This window comes from Pithys albifrons, chromosome Z, assembly GCF_047495875.1.
Source record: "Pithys albifrons albifrons isolate INPA30051 chromosome Z, PitAlb_v1, whole genome shotgun sequence".
NCBI lineage: Eukaryota > Metazoa > Chordata > Aves > Passeriformes > Thamnophilidae > Pithys > Pithys albifrons.
In genome coordinates this window covers 64,688,158-64,705,800 of record NC_092497.1, presented here as the reverse complement: position 1 = coordinate 64,705,800, position 17,643 = coordinate 64,688,158, and the positions used below count along the sequence as shown (strand labels likewise).

The following is a 17,643-nucleotide window of genomic DNA, read 5'->3' as shown; positions in this document are numbered from 1 at the left end:
GGTGTCTGTTTGAAAAGAATTTGCATGTTGAAAGCTGTATGATAGAATCATCTGGTTTACTGACAGGCCTTATTAAAGAAGGAGCAGCTACATTTAATAGGCTCTCCAGATAATTGGATTGCCATGTTAATAATGAAATATAAATCACTTTCCAATTTTTTTCCCCATATGTAAACATCTAAAGATTGTTCTTGTGATGAAATAGGGTGATCTAATCAACATATTTCATAATATCACAAGGTTAAAAAATGCATAGTTTCTAGTAGTAAATGTGTTGTTATGCTTGTCAGTCAGTGAGAGGCCCCCATCTATTAGTTTTGTTTTTGAACAAGCTTTACAACTGATCTTCAATTTACAGTTGTCAATCATCACCAACCATATGAGGTCTCCACTCATGCTGTTACAGAAATTCGTTGTATTCTAAAGGTTGCAAATCTAAAGGTTCATGAAAATAAAAGCAAAATTAATATTGATACATCACCAAAAATGATGCGTTTTGGTAGTAAGCACAGTGTGCAAAAGATGCTGTTAGCTTTAAAGGAATGATGGTACCTGCCAAAAATGTGTTGTAATTATTGGAGAGAGAACAAGAAGAAATAAGAAGGCCCACTGGAAATATATCCTGATAGTACAATTTAGTGAAAGTATCATAATTATTTTCAGAAAAACTAACAAATGTTTAAATGTTCCATTAAAGGCAGATGGGTTATAATCTGGAAAAAAGTTTGAGATGAGATTTTATTTACTAATCTCTCTCTAGGTAGAGGAACTTTTTTGTTCTCCATTCCTCAACTTTTTCTGGTAATTTTGATTCAGCTGGATCCATCTTAGCATAAAACAAAACATTTCTTTTCAAATCAAAGATACACAGATTTTTATCCTAAAAGAACGATTAGATGGTTTGGTCTGACAAGTTATTCAGGCAAGATACTTTTTCATGATTTCTTCAACTGAGCACAGTGACATCTTTTGTGAAAAAAAAGATAGCCCATAGATCATGTGCCTTTATAAACCGCTGCCTTCAAGGCTTTTCCTCCTGCTTTAGTTTCTCCTTGAGAGCTGTGAATCTTCATCTTGGCTTCTCCCTCTCACTTCCAGAGGTTTCAGTGTAGCAATGTAACCAAAATAAATTATCTCTTTCTCTGTCCCTTTGAGTGCCTTGCTGCTCCAGTTTTGCTTTGAGACTGTGCCCTTTTCACAAAGCAGGGAATGTGGAGGCCAGGGAGAATGACCGTACTATGGGCAGCCTCACCTGCCCTGACTGCATTCTGGCTTTATCTGCCTGTGCTCCATGTTTCTTTATACAGGCTGACTTCATTGGCTTTTAATGTGTTTTCTGCATTAAAACCCAGTAGCAACTATAGGTTGTTTTCAGTTTTGACAGTTTAATATTTATTCTGATATTTAGGGACAAAAACCCAAGTTGTTGGAAGCTCAGTTTATTCTAATGTAGCATTCCAACTACAAACTTAAAAAGATTTTAAGAAACACAATTTTTAATCGTAAGAGATTAACAGTAGGTATCTTTGAATCCATGAGAAGAATTTCTATAAATTCTTTTTATTTGACGATCCATAATAAGCTGGGTGCCAGAAGACTTACCATGATGTTCTTGTAACAGTCTGATTATCAATGTCGTAGATGCATCACCTTTTGAAAGGACTAGGGTTTTTTTGTTTCTGATTAATAACACATTTGTTCTAGTGTGCCCACTCTGCCTCTGTCTAGGGCTGTCATGCCATAAATGCTTTTGAATTTGCTTTCAATAGTAATCTGAATTGAACTTCCTTTTTAGTTTCTCTGTTTTTATTTTCTGGTGAAACTCTGATGTGTTTACATGTGTTTTTTCAGTGGTTGGCAGAATGGATGTATTCTAAAAGTCCTTACAATAAATTTGACAAGTAATTATTTTTGCTTTGTTTTCCAAATTTGGGGAAAATGACCACAAGGAAAAAGAGTTTAGAATATGTTTGAAGATAATGTGTAATGGATATGAGGTGTACAAGTAACTGGATGGGGGAGATAAACTGGTCAGTTTGACACTGTGTTTTGAGAACTTCCAGCAAAGGAAGTAAACAAAGAATCATAGTATGTTAAGGGTTAGAAAAGGACCTTAAATATCATGTAGTCCCAATCCTCCCTGCCATGTGCAGAGACACCTCCCGTTAGAACAGATTGCTCAAGGTTTTACCTAATCTGTCTTTGAATGCTAGCAAGGTTGGAGCACCCACAACCTCTCGCGAAACCTGTCTCTCCACCCTCACAGTAATTATTTTCTTGCTAACATCTAGCCTAAATTTCCCCTCTTTCAATTTGTACCCATTACTCCTTGTTCTATCAGTGCAGTTCCTGATGAAGAGTCCCTGTCCAGTTTCCCCATGGACCCCCTTCACATACTGGAAGGCTGCTATGAGGTCTCCACACAACCTTCTCTTCTCCAGGGTGAACACCCCCAACTTTCTCAGGCTATCTTCACAGGGAAGGTGCTCTAGTCCTCCTACCAACTTCATGGCCCTCCTTCTCTGGACTGACTTCAACAGTTCCATGTCCTTCTTATGCTGGGGGCCACAGGCCTGGACACAGCACTCCAGGTGGAGTCTCACAAGAGCAGAGGGGCGGAATCACCTCCTTTTTGCTACTGCCCATGCTTCTTTTGATGCAGCCCGGAATTTTGTTGGCTTTCTGGGCTGCAGGTACACATGGCCACTATGTTGAGGTTTCTGTCAGCCATCACTCCCAAGTCTTTCTCCACAGGGCTGCTCTCAATCCCCTCTCTGCCCAACCTATAATGTTGCTTGGGACTGCCATGACCCAGCTACAGGGTCTTGCACTTTGCTTTGATGAACTTAATGAGATTTGCATTGGCCTACCTCTAGCATGTCAAAGTCCCTTGGAACCTGTCCCCTTGGTACCTGGGCAGCAATATTTCATTTGAAAATCTGGGAAGGAGAAAGTAATTTTTTATTTTTCAAGTGTATGACTGTTAGGTGTGCTTTTTATCTCTAGGTTGACTTGATACATTCTTTTGTAATTTCTAGAGATCATGCTATATTCATTACTATGCATGCCTTTTGTTCCAACAATCTGTCTGCCACTGCCAGGGCACACTGCTGGCTGCTACAGAGCCTGCTGCTGATCAGAACTCCCAGAGTCCTCTCTCTAAGGCTGCTCTCCAGCCACTCCTCTCCCAGTTTAGACTTGTGTCTGGCCTTTCTTTCCCTGGTGCAGAATCCAGCATATCAACGTATCACCTTCATGTCACTTGTTATTGTCCAATGCTCCAGTCTATCCAGACCCCTCTGCAATGCCCCTTATCCCTGAAGACAGTCAGCAGCACCTCCTGGTTTGGTCTCATCAGCAGACTTACTAATGGTGCATTCAACTCCTGTATCCACATCATTGATAAAAATATGAACAGAACTGGCTCTAGAATTGAGCCCTGCAAGGCACCAATGAATTAAACAAGAAGTAGCTACAAGTTTTCAGAAAGGGCAAGTGAACGATTTAGTGTCTGGAAAACCTGTCTTCAAATGAGTCATACTATATGCTCAAAATCTACCTAGGAATAGGATTTCTGTCATTGAAGAGATATGTGTCTGTCGAATAAAGATCAAAGTTCATTTTATCAAAATTTACATTACAAATTGTGGAAAAAATAATTAGTAGTGAGATAAATTTCACTTTAAGCTTGTCCTAGTAGAATATGATGAGGACTCACTTTAAATATAGATCATATAAGGTTCTGAGCTTGATAAAGCAGTTAACATGCTTTACTGGTATCGAATATTGCTTGGCTTATGTAATGCAGTAGAAGTGAACACAAGTTCATTGTCTTCAATAGCCATACTGGTAAAATCTTCTCAAAGAAACTGCAGCAACAAAAATGTCTCAAATTTCAAAACCCCCCACCAGTTAGCACCAAAAGTCATGGAATCAATATAGCGGTGAGGAATGACTATCATGTGTAATGCCACTTTTCTTTTTACATGCAATTACTTCTTTATAGCAGATTCGTTCTCTGAACAAACAAGACCAGAAGTTGCAGCAGCAAAATGAGAGTTGTGCAGTAGTGGGAATGCGCACAGGTGCTGTAACCTCAGAGTACAGTACTGCTGTAGATGGAGCATTGTGGAACAAGTGACATTCAGATTTAGGATTTGAGTGTCTCTACGGTCTTCATTGTTTGGTTGTAGCATTATGTTAGCAAGGCAAATTTTCTGGCTACAGTATATAGCAAAGTGACCTTACTATGATTATCTTTTCTGCTTGTAGTTTTAATCATGTGACATACTTTTGAGAGTATGTTTTCTTCATAATAATTCTGTATTTTTAAAAATGTACTTTTAAATAATACTTGCAAAGCTAATATCAAACAGTTAAAAGAATTACTCCTCACATTATTACAATAAAATACTTGTCAGTTGCCCTGTAAAAAGAAGTTAATTTTATATGTACACTACTTCTAATTATCAGCTATACTATGTTTCAGTTCCTGCTATACTGAGGGTGAATTCAGACAATATGGATAGTACTGTGATATTTGAAGAAAGATAGAGAGGGTTCATTAAAATGTCTACACAGAGAATTATAGGTGCTTTTTAAAGTATAATGGTGATTTCCATTGCTTTCTCTTTGGCCATTTAATGTAGCTAATTAATTGTATGCTTTTTCTTACTGTGCATCCCATTGTCTCTGTCATTTTCATTGTTGTTTTTGCTCTTCTAGACCCCAGTTAAATTACACCTAAGTTCTAACTTTTTTCTTTAATGTTACTGTTACCAAACTGATCAAAATCAAATATCTATTGTTACTGAAAAAGAGAAGAAAGGGAATGGGTGCGAGAATATTCATGCATTTGCATTTGAAGAAATTCTGCTTTGTATTTAAGTTGTACTGTGCTTTCTTTTCCTTTTAAAACACAAAATTATTGTGAAAAAATCTGCTTTTCGAAAGGCTGGATCCTGCAGTCTGTGTGACTTCTGACTTTCCATTTACTTTGACAGCTGGAGATATTCAAAGGGTGTTGGCAGCAGTAAGGGTTCATGGCATGTCCCAGTGAAGTTAATGGTGTAAAAGCTATTGAATTACTTTTGGTTTGGGATTTGATTTTGTGATTTTGGAGGGTTACAGTTTTGTTTCTAATTCAATTCTTATTACAAGTTCTGCATGTCCTTTCCTGATCTTATTGAAGGGAAAACATATGGAGGCCTTTCTTAAAATCGTTTGGGGATTTTTTTAATTTATTAATGATATTTTGATTCAATCAGGGTTATTTTTGTTTCAGTGCAGCTCACCAGTAATTAATTCTACTGCTTTGAGCTCATTCTGAGCAGCTTGAAAGGTAAACTGGACTTTGAAGCTGTGATCCTTCTGTATATATACAAGCAAAATGACTTTCTGACCTCCTTGTCGAGGTTTGTGTTCACTGGGACACTAGAATGAGGCCTTTTAGTAGAATATATACCCTACCCAGGAATAAAACAGGCATTTCTATTGATCTGTAAGCAATCTGTCAAAACTTCTCTGATCAGGCTTTTTTACTATCCCATCTTGAGTCCTTTTTTTAATGACATCTATTATCAGATTGAAATGGCGATTGAGACACTGCAAAAGTCTGATGGTCTGTCCACTCACAGAAGCTCTCTTCTCAACAGCCATGTAAGTTGTCTCTTCTTCACATACACTCTCTCTTGCTTGTTCTGCATGCTTAGCCTGCCTCTAAATGTTTGTTTTATTTTATTACTACTTTTTGCTCTTAATCTTCCCATCTTAGTTGCTTGTAATCTTCTACTACACCTCTCATGGCTTTATTTTGTCAGATTAAATGTCTTTATGGTATATAGCAGAGTGTTACCTGTTTCCTATGCTCTACACTTGTAAAGACAAGTTAACACATTTGACTGTTCTGCAGGTTGTACTGTAACTGTCAAGCTAAGTTTCAATTCTAAATTAGCTGGCTTTTGCCATTTTAAATAAAGTTATCTACAAAATACAATCTGTGTACCCTATACTAATTTCGGGGCATGTGAAGAGGAAGAGAAGAAGCAAACAGCCATGCCTAAATAATGTATTTAGGTTATTTTTTGTGTTCATTCATTTATTCTGACTAGAGACTTTGTTATGAATTTACCTATATAAGAATCTTAAAGATTCTTATGATGACCTGGTAAAAACTGAAAACATTACCTTAATTTGAAGTTCACAGAAATGGCTTGTTCAGCTGCCTTTCACTTCATTCTTACTGTGCAAGTCTTACAGTTAAGAATTTCCATAAACAAAGCTAAAAGATATTTGGGCAAAAACATGATCTCCAAATGTAATGATAAGTAACTTTATTCTGATATGTACCCTTAAAATAAAGGGAAAAGGCACAAAATTGATTTTAAACTTATTATAGAAATAATAATATTAATTTTTAAGTTCTTGGTCTTTCCTAAAATGTTCTCTTTTTTTTTTTTTGGTATTTGTGGTTTTGCATTTTGTATTTTTTGCCATGTTGATTGATTTCTATTCATCTTACCTCTTTTTTCCTTCTCAGCTTAACTTACTAAGTAAATTCAAATTCCTTTATCATTTTACAGAAGAAATTTAAATCTAGTTTGCAGTCTTAACGTAAAATATGATGTAGATACTGTCCCTCAGAAATCAAATTAAAAATACACTTTTTAGCAGGTTTGGCTTGGGTTTTGCTTCTTTTTTTTTTTTTGTAGGGATCTGATTATGTCAAAGTCAAAACTAGAAATGTTTTGTGGAAAATTTAGGCAATTTTTTTTTCTTTCGAAAACATAAAATTGGAGCACAATATGCAGAGTATATACTTTCAGATTCCACCTTGTGTGTTTACAATATAATTGTTTTGAGGATAAGACGGTATCAAAATTGTTATTTAAAGAAGAAGTAATAGATAATATCAAAATCATTGTTTAAATGTCATTTTTAAAGGGACCATAGCTTTTTTTGGCATAGGTTTAGGAATCTGTGTTAAGACTTGGAACACTAGAACTATTAATAAGTTTGTGTTTAATTCTGTTATGAAGTCCACAGTCTTGGTATAAAACCAAAAAAAAATTACAAGATAAGCTGCAGTGCCTCAGTAAACTGTATTTCACTCATTCTTCGTTCTATTCACAATGTGTTCCTAATAATATTTGCATCCAACCATGAAGACTTACCATGATATTTCTTACTTGAGTGTGAAGGCTTTTTCGGAGTTATTCTGATAGGAATATATCTTTGACTCAGGGGCGGGGGGGGATTTTAAAAAACCCTTGTACATATATTTGTGGCAATAAGTCTTTCCTAGTTTTTTGTCATTTTGAAAGAAGCTTTAAATATAAATCAAGCTTACTCAATGTTTTGGCTCTTTTAAAAGCAATGCTTATTGTCTTTAAACTCAAGGACAGTATGGAGGAAATTTAAATGTAAGTTTAGTCTTTATCTCTTTAAATGCCTTTATTTTGACTTGTAATGGTTTGGTTTGGCATTTATTAAAAAATTGGCTTAATAAGATTTCAACATAGAATTCTAAATTTTGTACTTAATTAACTTGCAGTTTGCTGATGCTAAATTCATTTGTGGGAAAGTTTTAGTTTGGACATTGAAATTTCACCCTATGATACCTTAATGAGGTTTTATAGGATTTTTTTTTCCTAAATATGAGTGCTCATTTTAAGGAGCTTGTCATTTCTCCTCTGTTTTCTTTTCTTTCGTGATTTATTTCTGCATGAGATTGACTAATTTAATTAATTGATAGTTGAAAGTCTTACAAACTTTGCAGCCTATTTGGAGTTGCACTCTATTTAACAGGTCTGGCTCTGTTAATATTTGATACCTTTCCCCATCCTTCCTCTACATCATGGTCAGCACTGCAAATTTGAAAGCCAGGATTCAAACCTAAACAGTTTTAGAATTATATTTTAACTTGATAGAAAAATGTTTGGGTTCTTTAAAAAATTGTTTACAGTAATGTTTGGAGATAATTTTCTTTTAAAATCATTAATTAACTACATTTTTTTTTCCAGGCTATAATCCATCAAGTAGTAATTTCAAGCCCTTACTACTAAGTAATGCCTCTCAAGAGCAAAACTTCTTATACTGCACTTAACTTTTGATACAGTTTTTTGTGTTGAATAATGCAAATTATGTTTGAAATAACATCTGTTAGAAATTCATGTAATTAATGAAATGCACTTGGAGTGATTAAAAATAGGTTAGAAACCATCTGGCAAAAATTTCTTTGATGCTACATACAGAACTTAATTACAAAATAGTTATTTTTTGTTAGTCAGTCTTATGGGATTGACAGAGTTTTTCTCTTTGGGAAAACAAAAATAGTTCACATTCTGTATCTGTTCTGATTAAATTCTAGATGTAATAATAAATGACAAATGTTACATAAATGTATTGATAGAAATACTGATGTAATAACAGATTCTAAACATAGATAGATTGCAACCTTTGAAAGACAGAATTACCTTTGTTTCTAAGCCCAGGCAGACTTACATTAGATCATTAGTGAAATAAGTGTAATACATCCAGACAAAAGTCAATTATACTTTTTCTTTAGCATTATTTCAAAAGGACAGATGCTCAATTTGGAAGCACTTGTGAATGATAAAAAATAAAATAATTATATGATAACTGGTGATTTACTGTACTTTTTAATTTTGTTTATTTGCAATGCAAAATTACATGCAAACCAAGCTAAAAATTTTAGGTGTTGGAAGCATTGGCATCTTACTTTGGTATTTTTCTAGAGCTTAGACAGTTTCAGGGATCTAAAAACCATGACAAGTACTGGGAAAAATGAAGAAAATGTTAGCTTATCAAAAGACTAAAACAGTGAAATTTAAATGTGTTCTCAGACTATATTGGTTTTGATCTATTTTGTCATTTTCCTGTAATATTAAATCTAGGAGTATTAAATTGTCCTTTCTACTTTTTTTTGTATATTAACAACAGCTAGAGGTTTCATGAGTGTGCTCTACTTAGAACATCTAGTGATATTACACAAAAATCTCTTCTTGCATGTATCTAATTACCTACCACAATTACATGAAATGATTACTATTTTTCCAAGAAACTCACTCTGTTCCTCCTGGAAGTCGCAGGGTACAGCTGAAGGGTGTGTACCCTTGATGATTTTCAACACTGGTTATTTTCAGCATTACCTACATTGCAGTTTGACTTACATGCAATAGCTTTTTCCTATGTTTTTTAAAAATAGGCGAAGAGAAACAGTATAATATTCCACGTTTACAAATACATTAATTACCTATTGTTAGTCCAAGGAATGTGTTTTCTGCAATGTACAGGAATTACATTCATTATTACTTTATTTCTTTGTGGTACTAACAGTTTGTCTCCAAAGTGAAAATGCTTTTATCAAGTGTTGGTGTGTGGTACTGAATCAAAAATATTTAAAGAAATGGACTCTTACCTGAGATCACAAGTGCAATGAGTTCTGCTATTTCCTGGTAATCTAAAGATCCTAAAGCACTGTAGTATACCTAACATTCAAGGACTCTCTGAAGAAGGAAGTAATTGTTTAATAGACCTGAAGAATGGTTCCAGAACTGTCGGAAGTTAATGTTGTTATGGCTATGATTTTTTTATAAAGTATATAATAATTTTTTTTAATGTTTTGTGTGTGATATAGCTTCAGTGGCTTTTAGACAACTATGAAACTGCAGAAGGAGTGAGCCTTCCAAGAAGTACCCTTTACAACCATTACTTACGGCATTGTCAGGAACACAAATTGGATCCAGTCAATGCTGCCTCCTTTGGAAAACTCATAAGGTCAATCTTCATGGGACTGCGGACCAGAAGACTTGGAACTAGGTTTGTGTTATGGAAATCCTGAATTATTAGAGAAAATACAAGTAATAATTATGAGTAAGACAGTTGTTTGCTAGGCAAAATAATAAGTACAATCTGCACTTAAATATTAGAGGGTTTTTCTGGCAGTTTTATTTCAACAGATGCTTCTTAGTTTTATTTCAAAGTGCTTCTTAGTTTTATTTCTTTTGATTTTCACAGTTTATACGTTTACATATTAATAAGTACACTGCAGAGTTTTTCATCACAAATAAAATACAGCTTGCTATTTGGAAATCATTAAGAATACTGTCTGTCCATAACCAGATAAGTCGTTTTTATTTGCGTTTTATTTTTCGTACTCAAGTGGAGTGCACGTTAAAATGCTGATAATATTTGTTTAAGAAGGTGAATCAATTTTCCAAAGGTGGTAAAATGACACTGATGTAAAACAGGTATGACAGGAGAGTCAGGCCTGATTTGTATGTATTATTTTCCAGTCAATGTAAATTGTAAAGTACATGTAATGTAAATGCATAAAACTAGTGATGCTGTTCTTTTAATTCTTGCTCTTTCATGAAGGGGAAACTCCAAATACCATTACTATGGGATTCGTGTAAAGCCAGACTCTCCTCTTAATCGGCTGCAAGAGGACATGCAATATATGGCAATGAGGCAACAGCCCATGCAACAGAAACAGAGGTAAAGTATGAAATGAACATAACTACGTACTAATATTTCTAGTTCATAAAATGTTACATTTCTTTATATGGAAAAGTTGAAATTCTAATGCAAGTTTTATTCATCTTCTCTGCTGTGAAAATAAGTTTGCTGGATATCCAGTTGATGTCAACTGTACCAGTCAACGTGAAAAAATATTTACCTAGAAGTTGTCATAAATTTGCAAAAAAGAAATTATAATAAAGTGACGTATAGTATCAACAGACTCTGCTTAGCTATCTTGAGTTCTTGTCCCTCGAGCTGAAGAAAAGCAGTAAATGCTTGAATTTCAAATATTCCTGTTTGTTTTCCTTGTGATACCATTTTACGTACACACTTCTCATCAGAGAACTTATCATTAATTGCTTGGTATTTGTTTCCTCTCCCTGTGAAGAATTAATGTGACCATAATGGTTCCCCTGTAAGTTGATATAAGTATTTTCCCTCAGTATCTGTTGTTCCTGAGGAACCTGTGAAAGCTCAGAATTATTTGAAAGCAGTGGCATAGTACTGTGCTTGTGGTGAAATACTGTGTGAATATGTATATAAGAAACTATGCTGAGCATAAAATTTTGAAGAAAAAAAATGCAAATGAGTAAATTTCTTTGAAATAAATTTTTATTTGGCTTATGTCTCTAGCCTCCCATATTACTCTAAAGTAAAATAGGTAGGATGCATAATTTCATAGGCAGAAAAGCAGCATATCAAGCAAGATTACCCCCAAAAATCCAATTGAGTGAAGAGTTTGGTAAAGTGTACCGAACTATTTTGTGGCTGTGGACACAGCTGATATGTGGAAAGGACAACTTCAAACTTTAACTTCAAATGCAGAAATCACTTTGATCTGATTTTACTGTTGTTTCCAGAGGTAGTTACAGCACTAAATGCAAAATGATAAGATATATGGTCTTAACGCCTTTTGCTGAGGTAGTACGTGAGCATGAGATGTCTCACAGTATGATCAGGTCTTGTTACAAAAATAATTGCAGTATAATATACTAAGAAAAGATGATAGATACTTAGAAAAAAACAACCAAGCTAATTTTACCCACTCAACCTCTTTCACTTAGAGATCTCATTCACTCATATTCAAAATTGTATGTATGCACCAAGACATATACCACAATGATCACAGTAGAATTAGTCCTGAAAAAATTATGCCAGCTATCTAAACATTGTCACATCTCTTGTCTTTTTCTTGATTCACAATGACAAAGTGATTTTGAGATTTCATTATATAACTGTTAGAAGTGGATATTTCTTTTTGTATTATTTGCTTACATAGTTCTTTTCTTTTCCTTACCTAGATATGCTTGGTGGCATTTTCTTAACTTTATACCAGTATGTTCCTTGATTATGTTTCAATGAAATCACATATATGGCACTGTTTAGTGGTCAGTGCATACTTCTCCTTTAACCCATGTTTAGCACATGCACACACTTACAGACACAAGCACACACCCATTCATATTCAATTCCTACCAATCCTAAGCTCTACTATGAGAATCTGTAAAGGTGTTTGTGAAGGATGGGAACTACAAGGCACAATTATGCTCAATAAGTACCTGTTACATAAAAGTAATGTGCTATAGGAAGCTTAGTATTTAATTTGAGTGTTTGATATATGTCTATATTTGTTTTATCATTGTTATCCAAGTGTATCAAAAAATCGTAGCAGGATTTATCAGGAGAGAACTAAAGGACTGAGTATGGTAATTTGCATGATTATGGTAACATTGCTCTTTCATCAGCTTTATTAATATTTCCAGTGGTTATTTTGTCTTTTACATCTGTGGTAGATTGCAGTCAATATATTTTTTTTTTGTGTAGATACATCAATTCTACCATCTCTATTAGACACATCTCACTGGATTAACATTTCTAGTCCTTTTTGGCAAAGACTGTAGACTGGATGTATCGTGCAGGTCCTTTTTCTTCATTTCTTTTCTTAATTTGGGGGTCATACACCTTTTTTATTTGCATAACATCAATATCCCAAGGTTCTCGTGTTGGATGTGAAGTCTTTCATTATCCTCAGACTATAATGTTTTTTCTTCTTAAGGTAATGAAACATTGTTTTTGAATTATAAAGTTATTGGGAAACCGAGCTCTTTGGAAAGATTCCTTTTGGTGTAAATTTCCTGGTCTTATGGTATGCTGTAATACCACCTTTATGAAATTTGTGATGCATTGTTAATGTTCTAGCTTCCCTTAGTGTTTGTTTCTTCTGTTATTGACAAAATAAATAAAAATCTCTAAATTCTTTTTTTCTCCTCAGGATTTTGAGATGGAGAAATAGTATGATCCATTTATGAAGAAAGGATAATTTTGTACTTGATATTTTTGTAGGTATAAGCCTATGCAGAAAGTGGATGGAGTTGCAGATGGCTTCACAGGAAGTGGTCAACAGACAGGCACATCTGTTGAACAAACGGTAATTGCCCAAAGTCAACATCATCAACAATTTCTAGGTATGAAAGCAGGTTTTATACTGCTTTATAAATAAGTAAGATGAGCTTCATTAACACTGTGAATATCAAGTCACACAAGTACAGTAGTTTCTTATGAAATTATCATGCCCTCTTTAAAATCCTTACTCATAATTGAACAAAAAGGTACTTAAATTACATGTGAGCTTTATGTAATATTTAATATGCATCATGTAAGTATAAAAGATAAAACACACAAATCCTGTGTTTGTGAGATATACTTAATATTACATAAATGCAGTTGCTTTGCAAAGTTATTTTAAATGTGCATGCTGAAATTCCTGCTATGAATGTTGTTTCCTGCATTTGCATTACGGTGCTTTTTATTTCCTGAAATGTGGGGTAGAGGGATGGCACTGCTTTACTATTGCAGGTTAGCGTTCCCGTGGGCAGCTTTGAAAGTGTGTTCTAGTGTTTTAAGTGGAAAGAGACAGATAGTTTCAACTGGAACCCCAAAGTCATTTTGTAAAATGTCCAAATTATGGCTTAGTTGATCCAGTTAAGCATGTATTCCAGTAATGGAAACAATTTGTAATTTAGTTAATTGTTGATGTAAAAAGAGTCCTTGCCTGTGTTATTAGAGAAAGTGTAGGCTTATTTGGCTGACATTTTCAAGCACTGACTCCTTTGGCATAATTTTACTTCTACTAAAACCATTTGGAGCATTACAATATTTTGAATCTTCCTTTCTGGGTACCTTTCAGCCCAGCATTTTTATCTTATCAGCTTGTCTATCGGAAACATTTGTGAAAAATAGTTAAAGCACACATTGGCTCTACCTAAAAGTCCAGTAAATGTCAAGTAAAAATGTATATTAAGTCTAGTAAGCACGATCACATCTGAGTACATAGACACTCTTCAGCTGAACAATAAAAAAATTATTCAAGGATTAGTCTTTCATGCACTGACTTGGATATTTTCTTTCATCCTTTAATAGTCTGAAGATTATGCGTTAGTTTCTCTATATAGGTGTCTTATGTATATGACATCTTTTTGATGTCTTCAAGAATAATTTTGTTTTTCTTTTTAATAAAAAATGCTGGCTGAATTTAATTACAATTTTAATGTGCAACAGGTATGAAAGACTTTCTTCGTTGCATATTTTGACCTTTTGGAATTTATTTCTTTATATATTCCTTAATTTTTTTTAATTGTACTGTAACTGGTACTGTTCACAACAGCCCTTTTTTATTATGTTGTCATGACAACAGATGCATCTCGAGTACTGCCAGAGTTTGGAGAAGTTGAAATATCTTCTCTGCCAGATGGTACTACCTTTGAGGACATCAAATCATTACAGAGTCTTTATCGAGAGCACTGTGAGGTACTTCCTGTAAACCATGTGTTTTTGAAAGTTCATGGCTTGTAGTAAAGGCCACTACAAGACAATAAAGCCAAATTCATTGAAGCCATGACAGTGGTATGTGATTTTCCCCCAGGATATTTTACTTATTTCAATAAAAAGGCTGGCAAAAGGTTTTTCTGGTGGACCCGTTTGAAAATGTTGTTATGTATTTGTTTTCGGAATGTTAAAGAAACTAGACGAGATCGTACATGGCAGGACTTTGTTTTAGTCAATAGGAAATGTACATCAGGGTAGATTATAGGGGTTTTTTTACATCAAGAAATTTAAGCCACATTTGATACTGAATGATATGTCTTTTAAAATTATTTTAAGGTGATTTCAAACCTATATGGAATTATGAAAGTGAATAAAATGTGGGGTTCCCTTTTTTCCTTGCAGTAGCAGTAAATATTTTCTGAGGTTAAATTCCTCTGATATGTTTATGTAGGCCATAGTAATTTCTGGAGGCTTCCATGCATGTGCACTAGCCTTATGCAAGTCTCTGTGACAGCAGTTCATAGTGCTGGACAACTTATCAATATCAAAGGTATTAAAACAGATACCATTTATAACATGAGAAATGTACAGTTCGCCTTTGCTCCATGTGTAATGAACCCTCTAATTTGAGTTAGGACTGGGGGAAGCCGATTGAAAACCAGTATGATCTTACGTTTTATTTTCTAGGCAATACTGGATGTAGTTGTTAATCTTCAATTCAGCCTCATAGAAAAATTGTGGCAAACTTTCTGGCGCTATTCTCCGTCTTCTCCACCTGATGGCACTCCTGTCACTGAGACAAGGTCAGTAAATTTTTTTGTTTAATGTGTCTCATGTTAACCTAATAAAAGTGTGGGGGAAAAAATTAATTTCCCCTGAATAATAATAATTTTCTCTCACCTGATAATCTTGCAAGTTAAATTTATGTTGCGTGGCCGGGATGTGTGCCAAAGGGCAGGCAGTATTGGAACAGTTGTGTCATCCATTGGGTTTTTTTCACATGGACAACTACAGCAAAGGTGACTCTTCCCAGTATTCAATCTGCTTCTTTTAAGCCAAAAGGATCATTCATATGTCTGCACAATTTATGAGCTGTAGGAGAACTATGGAGGCCTTTCTTAGATATATTTCCATGTGACACAATTTATAACAAAGTTATACTGGGTGTGGTTGATACATCTATGACATCTTTATGAAAAAATACATTTTAACACCCATTGCAGGTTTTTACCTATAGTAAATCATGGAATCATAGGAACTTTAAATTGGAAAGGACCTCTAAGCCCTTTTAATTCAACTGTAAACCTAGCCTGCCATGTTAACTGCTAAAGCATGTCCCCAGGTGCCATATATGCCTTATCATTTTTTCATTTGCTACATTTTTTTTAACACCAGCAATCTGAGTGAAATAGAAAGTCGACTTCCAAAAGCAAAGCTGATTACTCTGTGCAAGAATGAGTCTATTCTGAAATGGATGTGTAACTGTGACCATGTGATGTACCAGGCTTTGGTGGAGATTCTCATTCCTGACGTCCTTAGACCTATTCCTAGTAAGTTGAACACCTGAAAAATTTCCTAAAGATCTTTCTGCCAGCATGTATATGGTGGAAGTGTACTTATGCTTCACAGGACAACTCAAGGACTAAGTTTGAAAGTTACAGAAGTACTGTGTATCATTTATCCTTCAATTTGTTTTGTAAGAAGTTGTGCTGAGAATTGATATATGCTTCGTATTTTAAAAGTAGCTGAGGATTTTAGTGCAGTTGGAACATCTAGTTTTCAAGATAAAGTTTCCTATTAAAGGTACCTCTTTCTCTGTGTGTTATATCTTCAGGTAAAAATGTTTTCCTTTTACCGTGACTATAGGCTACATGACAGACAGAAGTCCTGTGGCCCTGAGACAATGTCAATCAGTCCTTCTACTAAATTCAGTAGTTTTCAGTTTAAACACCACATATTAATCTTTGAGTGGTCTGGAAAAAATGCGATCTTTGTAATTCTGGTTTTGGACAATTAGTGTTTTGATCCATACCAATGCCTGCTGAAATCAATTCTAACGATCGTTAAGGCAAAGAAAAATTAACTCAAAAATTTTTAGTCCAATTTGTTTTTCCACTCTACTGTTCTTTCTCTCATGCATGCTACATGAAAGAGTCAGTAATTGTCCAGTCATTCTACCATTGCTAGAGGTACAGCTTTCTTTTCAAATTTAATCTTACTAAAATCCATCATTGCTCCAGCAGTGTATTTTTATGGCTATTTTTGGTAGAAAATAAATTTATGTGAAGAAAGTTGAACTCTTTTCCAAAGTACTTATTGTCTCACATGCTGTCCTAAATATTATAAAGAAATTGTATTAACAACCCACTCTAAACCTCCTAACTCCTACATATTGTTTCCTTCCCATGAAAAACAGTATTTACTTTATAAAGTTGGTTTAATATTTTTTAAAAATTAGGGTCTTGAGTAGTACTGCAGCTAACAAGACTATTTTGTCTTGCTGTTTACACCTATTCTGCTATTGTGACTCCAGCAGTATAAGCACTCCATAAGAATATTTGCAGGTACTGCCTAGCAGAAAAGTTATTTTTTACTCCTTGCTTGTCAGTGGAATTTAGGTTTTAGCAAATTATGTGTGATACAAAAAATTTTTGAAACTGGAAAGGTGTAAATTCTGAAGGTTTGCCATTACAAAGCTGGTTTTACCTTTTTTTTAAGGAAAGGGTAAGTTCTTGGTAGAGATTGACATAGTTTACCTATGCATCTGTACAGCAGAATAAGGGAAAAATGTTTTCTCAAATACATGCAATTATTGACAATCATTAATTGTATAAATTATTTTGTATTGGTTTATATTTAATGTCATCTCTAATGACAATGCCAGTAGGATTTTAGAGTAATATACTGTATCACAAACAGTTAGGCAATGACAAAACCCCCACAAATTTAATTACAACATTTTTAATAGGTTCAGTTAAAGCTCAACCTTGCAGAAGCACATTAATTTCTGAAAAAAGGTGGAGCATGTTACACCTTGGTCCCGAAGCCCAAAGCTTCACTGGCTGTACATTTTGATTTTAGGCTTCAAGAGATTTTGCCTACATGAACACTTGAGAAGCCATTTCATTCTTTGATTCATGTCCAGAGAAAAACTATACACATTTTTCTCTAAGAGATTTCTCTTAATTTGGTGAGAAAATAGGCATTTTGGCAAAAAGGGTTTTACAAGATAACATGCAACTTCTTAAAGCATTACAGCAGATTACTAGGACTAAC

At 34.4% G+C, this 17,643-nt stretch overlaps 1 protein-coding gene across 3 annotated transcripts in view; it reads left to right on the top strand.

Annotated features, from left to right (window-relative positions):
- The window catches only part of RFX3 (regulatory factor X3), a 117,481-nt gene that overhangs the window by 81,732 nt on the left and 18,106 nt on the right, over nucleotides 1-17,643 (top strand). For 2 of the 3 annotated variants that reach the window (XM_071580767.1, XM_071580765.1), the window contains exons 5-11: nucleotides 5,584-5,658; nucleotides 9,659-9,840; nucleotides 10,399-10,518; nucleotides 12,886-13,007; nucleotides 14,237-14,349; nucleotides 15,055-15,170; nucleotides 15,763-15,917. In XM_071580767.1, coding sequence (XP_071436868.1) covers nucleotides 5,584-5,658; nucleotides 9,659-9,840; nucleotides 10,399-10,518; nucleotides 12,886-13,007; nucleotides 14,237-14,349; nucleotides 15,055-15,170; nucleotides 15,763-15,917 — 883 coding nt within the window. The remainder of the gene's footprint in view (nucleotides 1-5,583; nucleotides 5,659-9,658; nucleotides 9,841-10,398; nucleotides 10,519-12,885; nucleotides 13,008-14,236; nucleotides 14,350-15,054; nucleotides 15,171-15,762; nucleotides 15,918-17,643) is intronic. The other variant, XM_071580766.1, reaches the window with a different exon arrangement.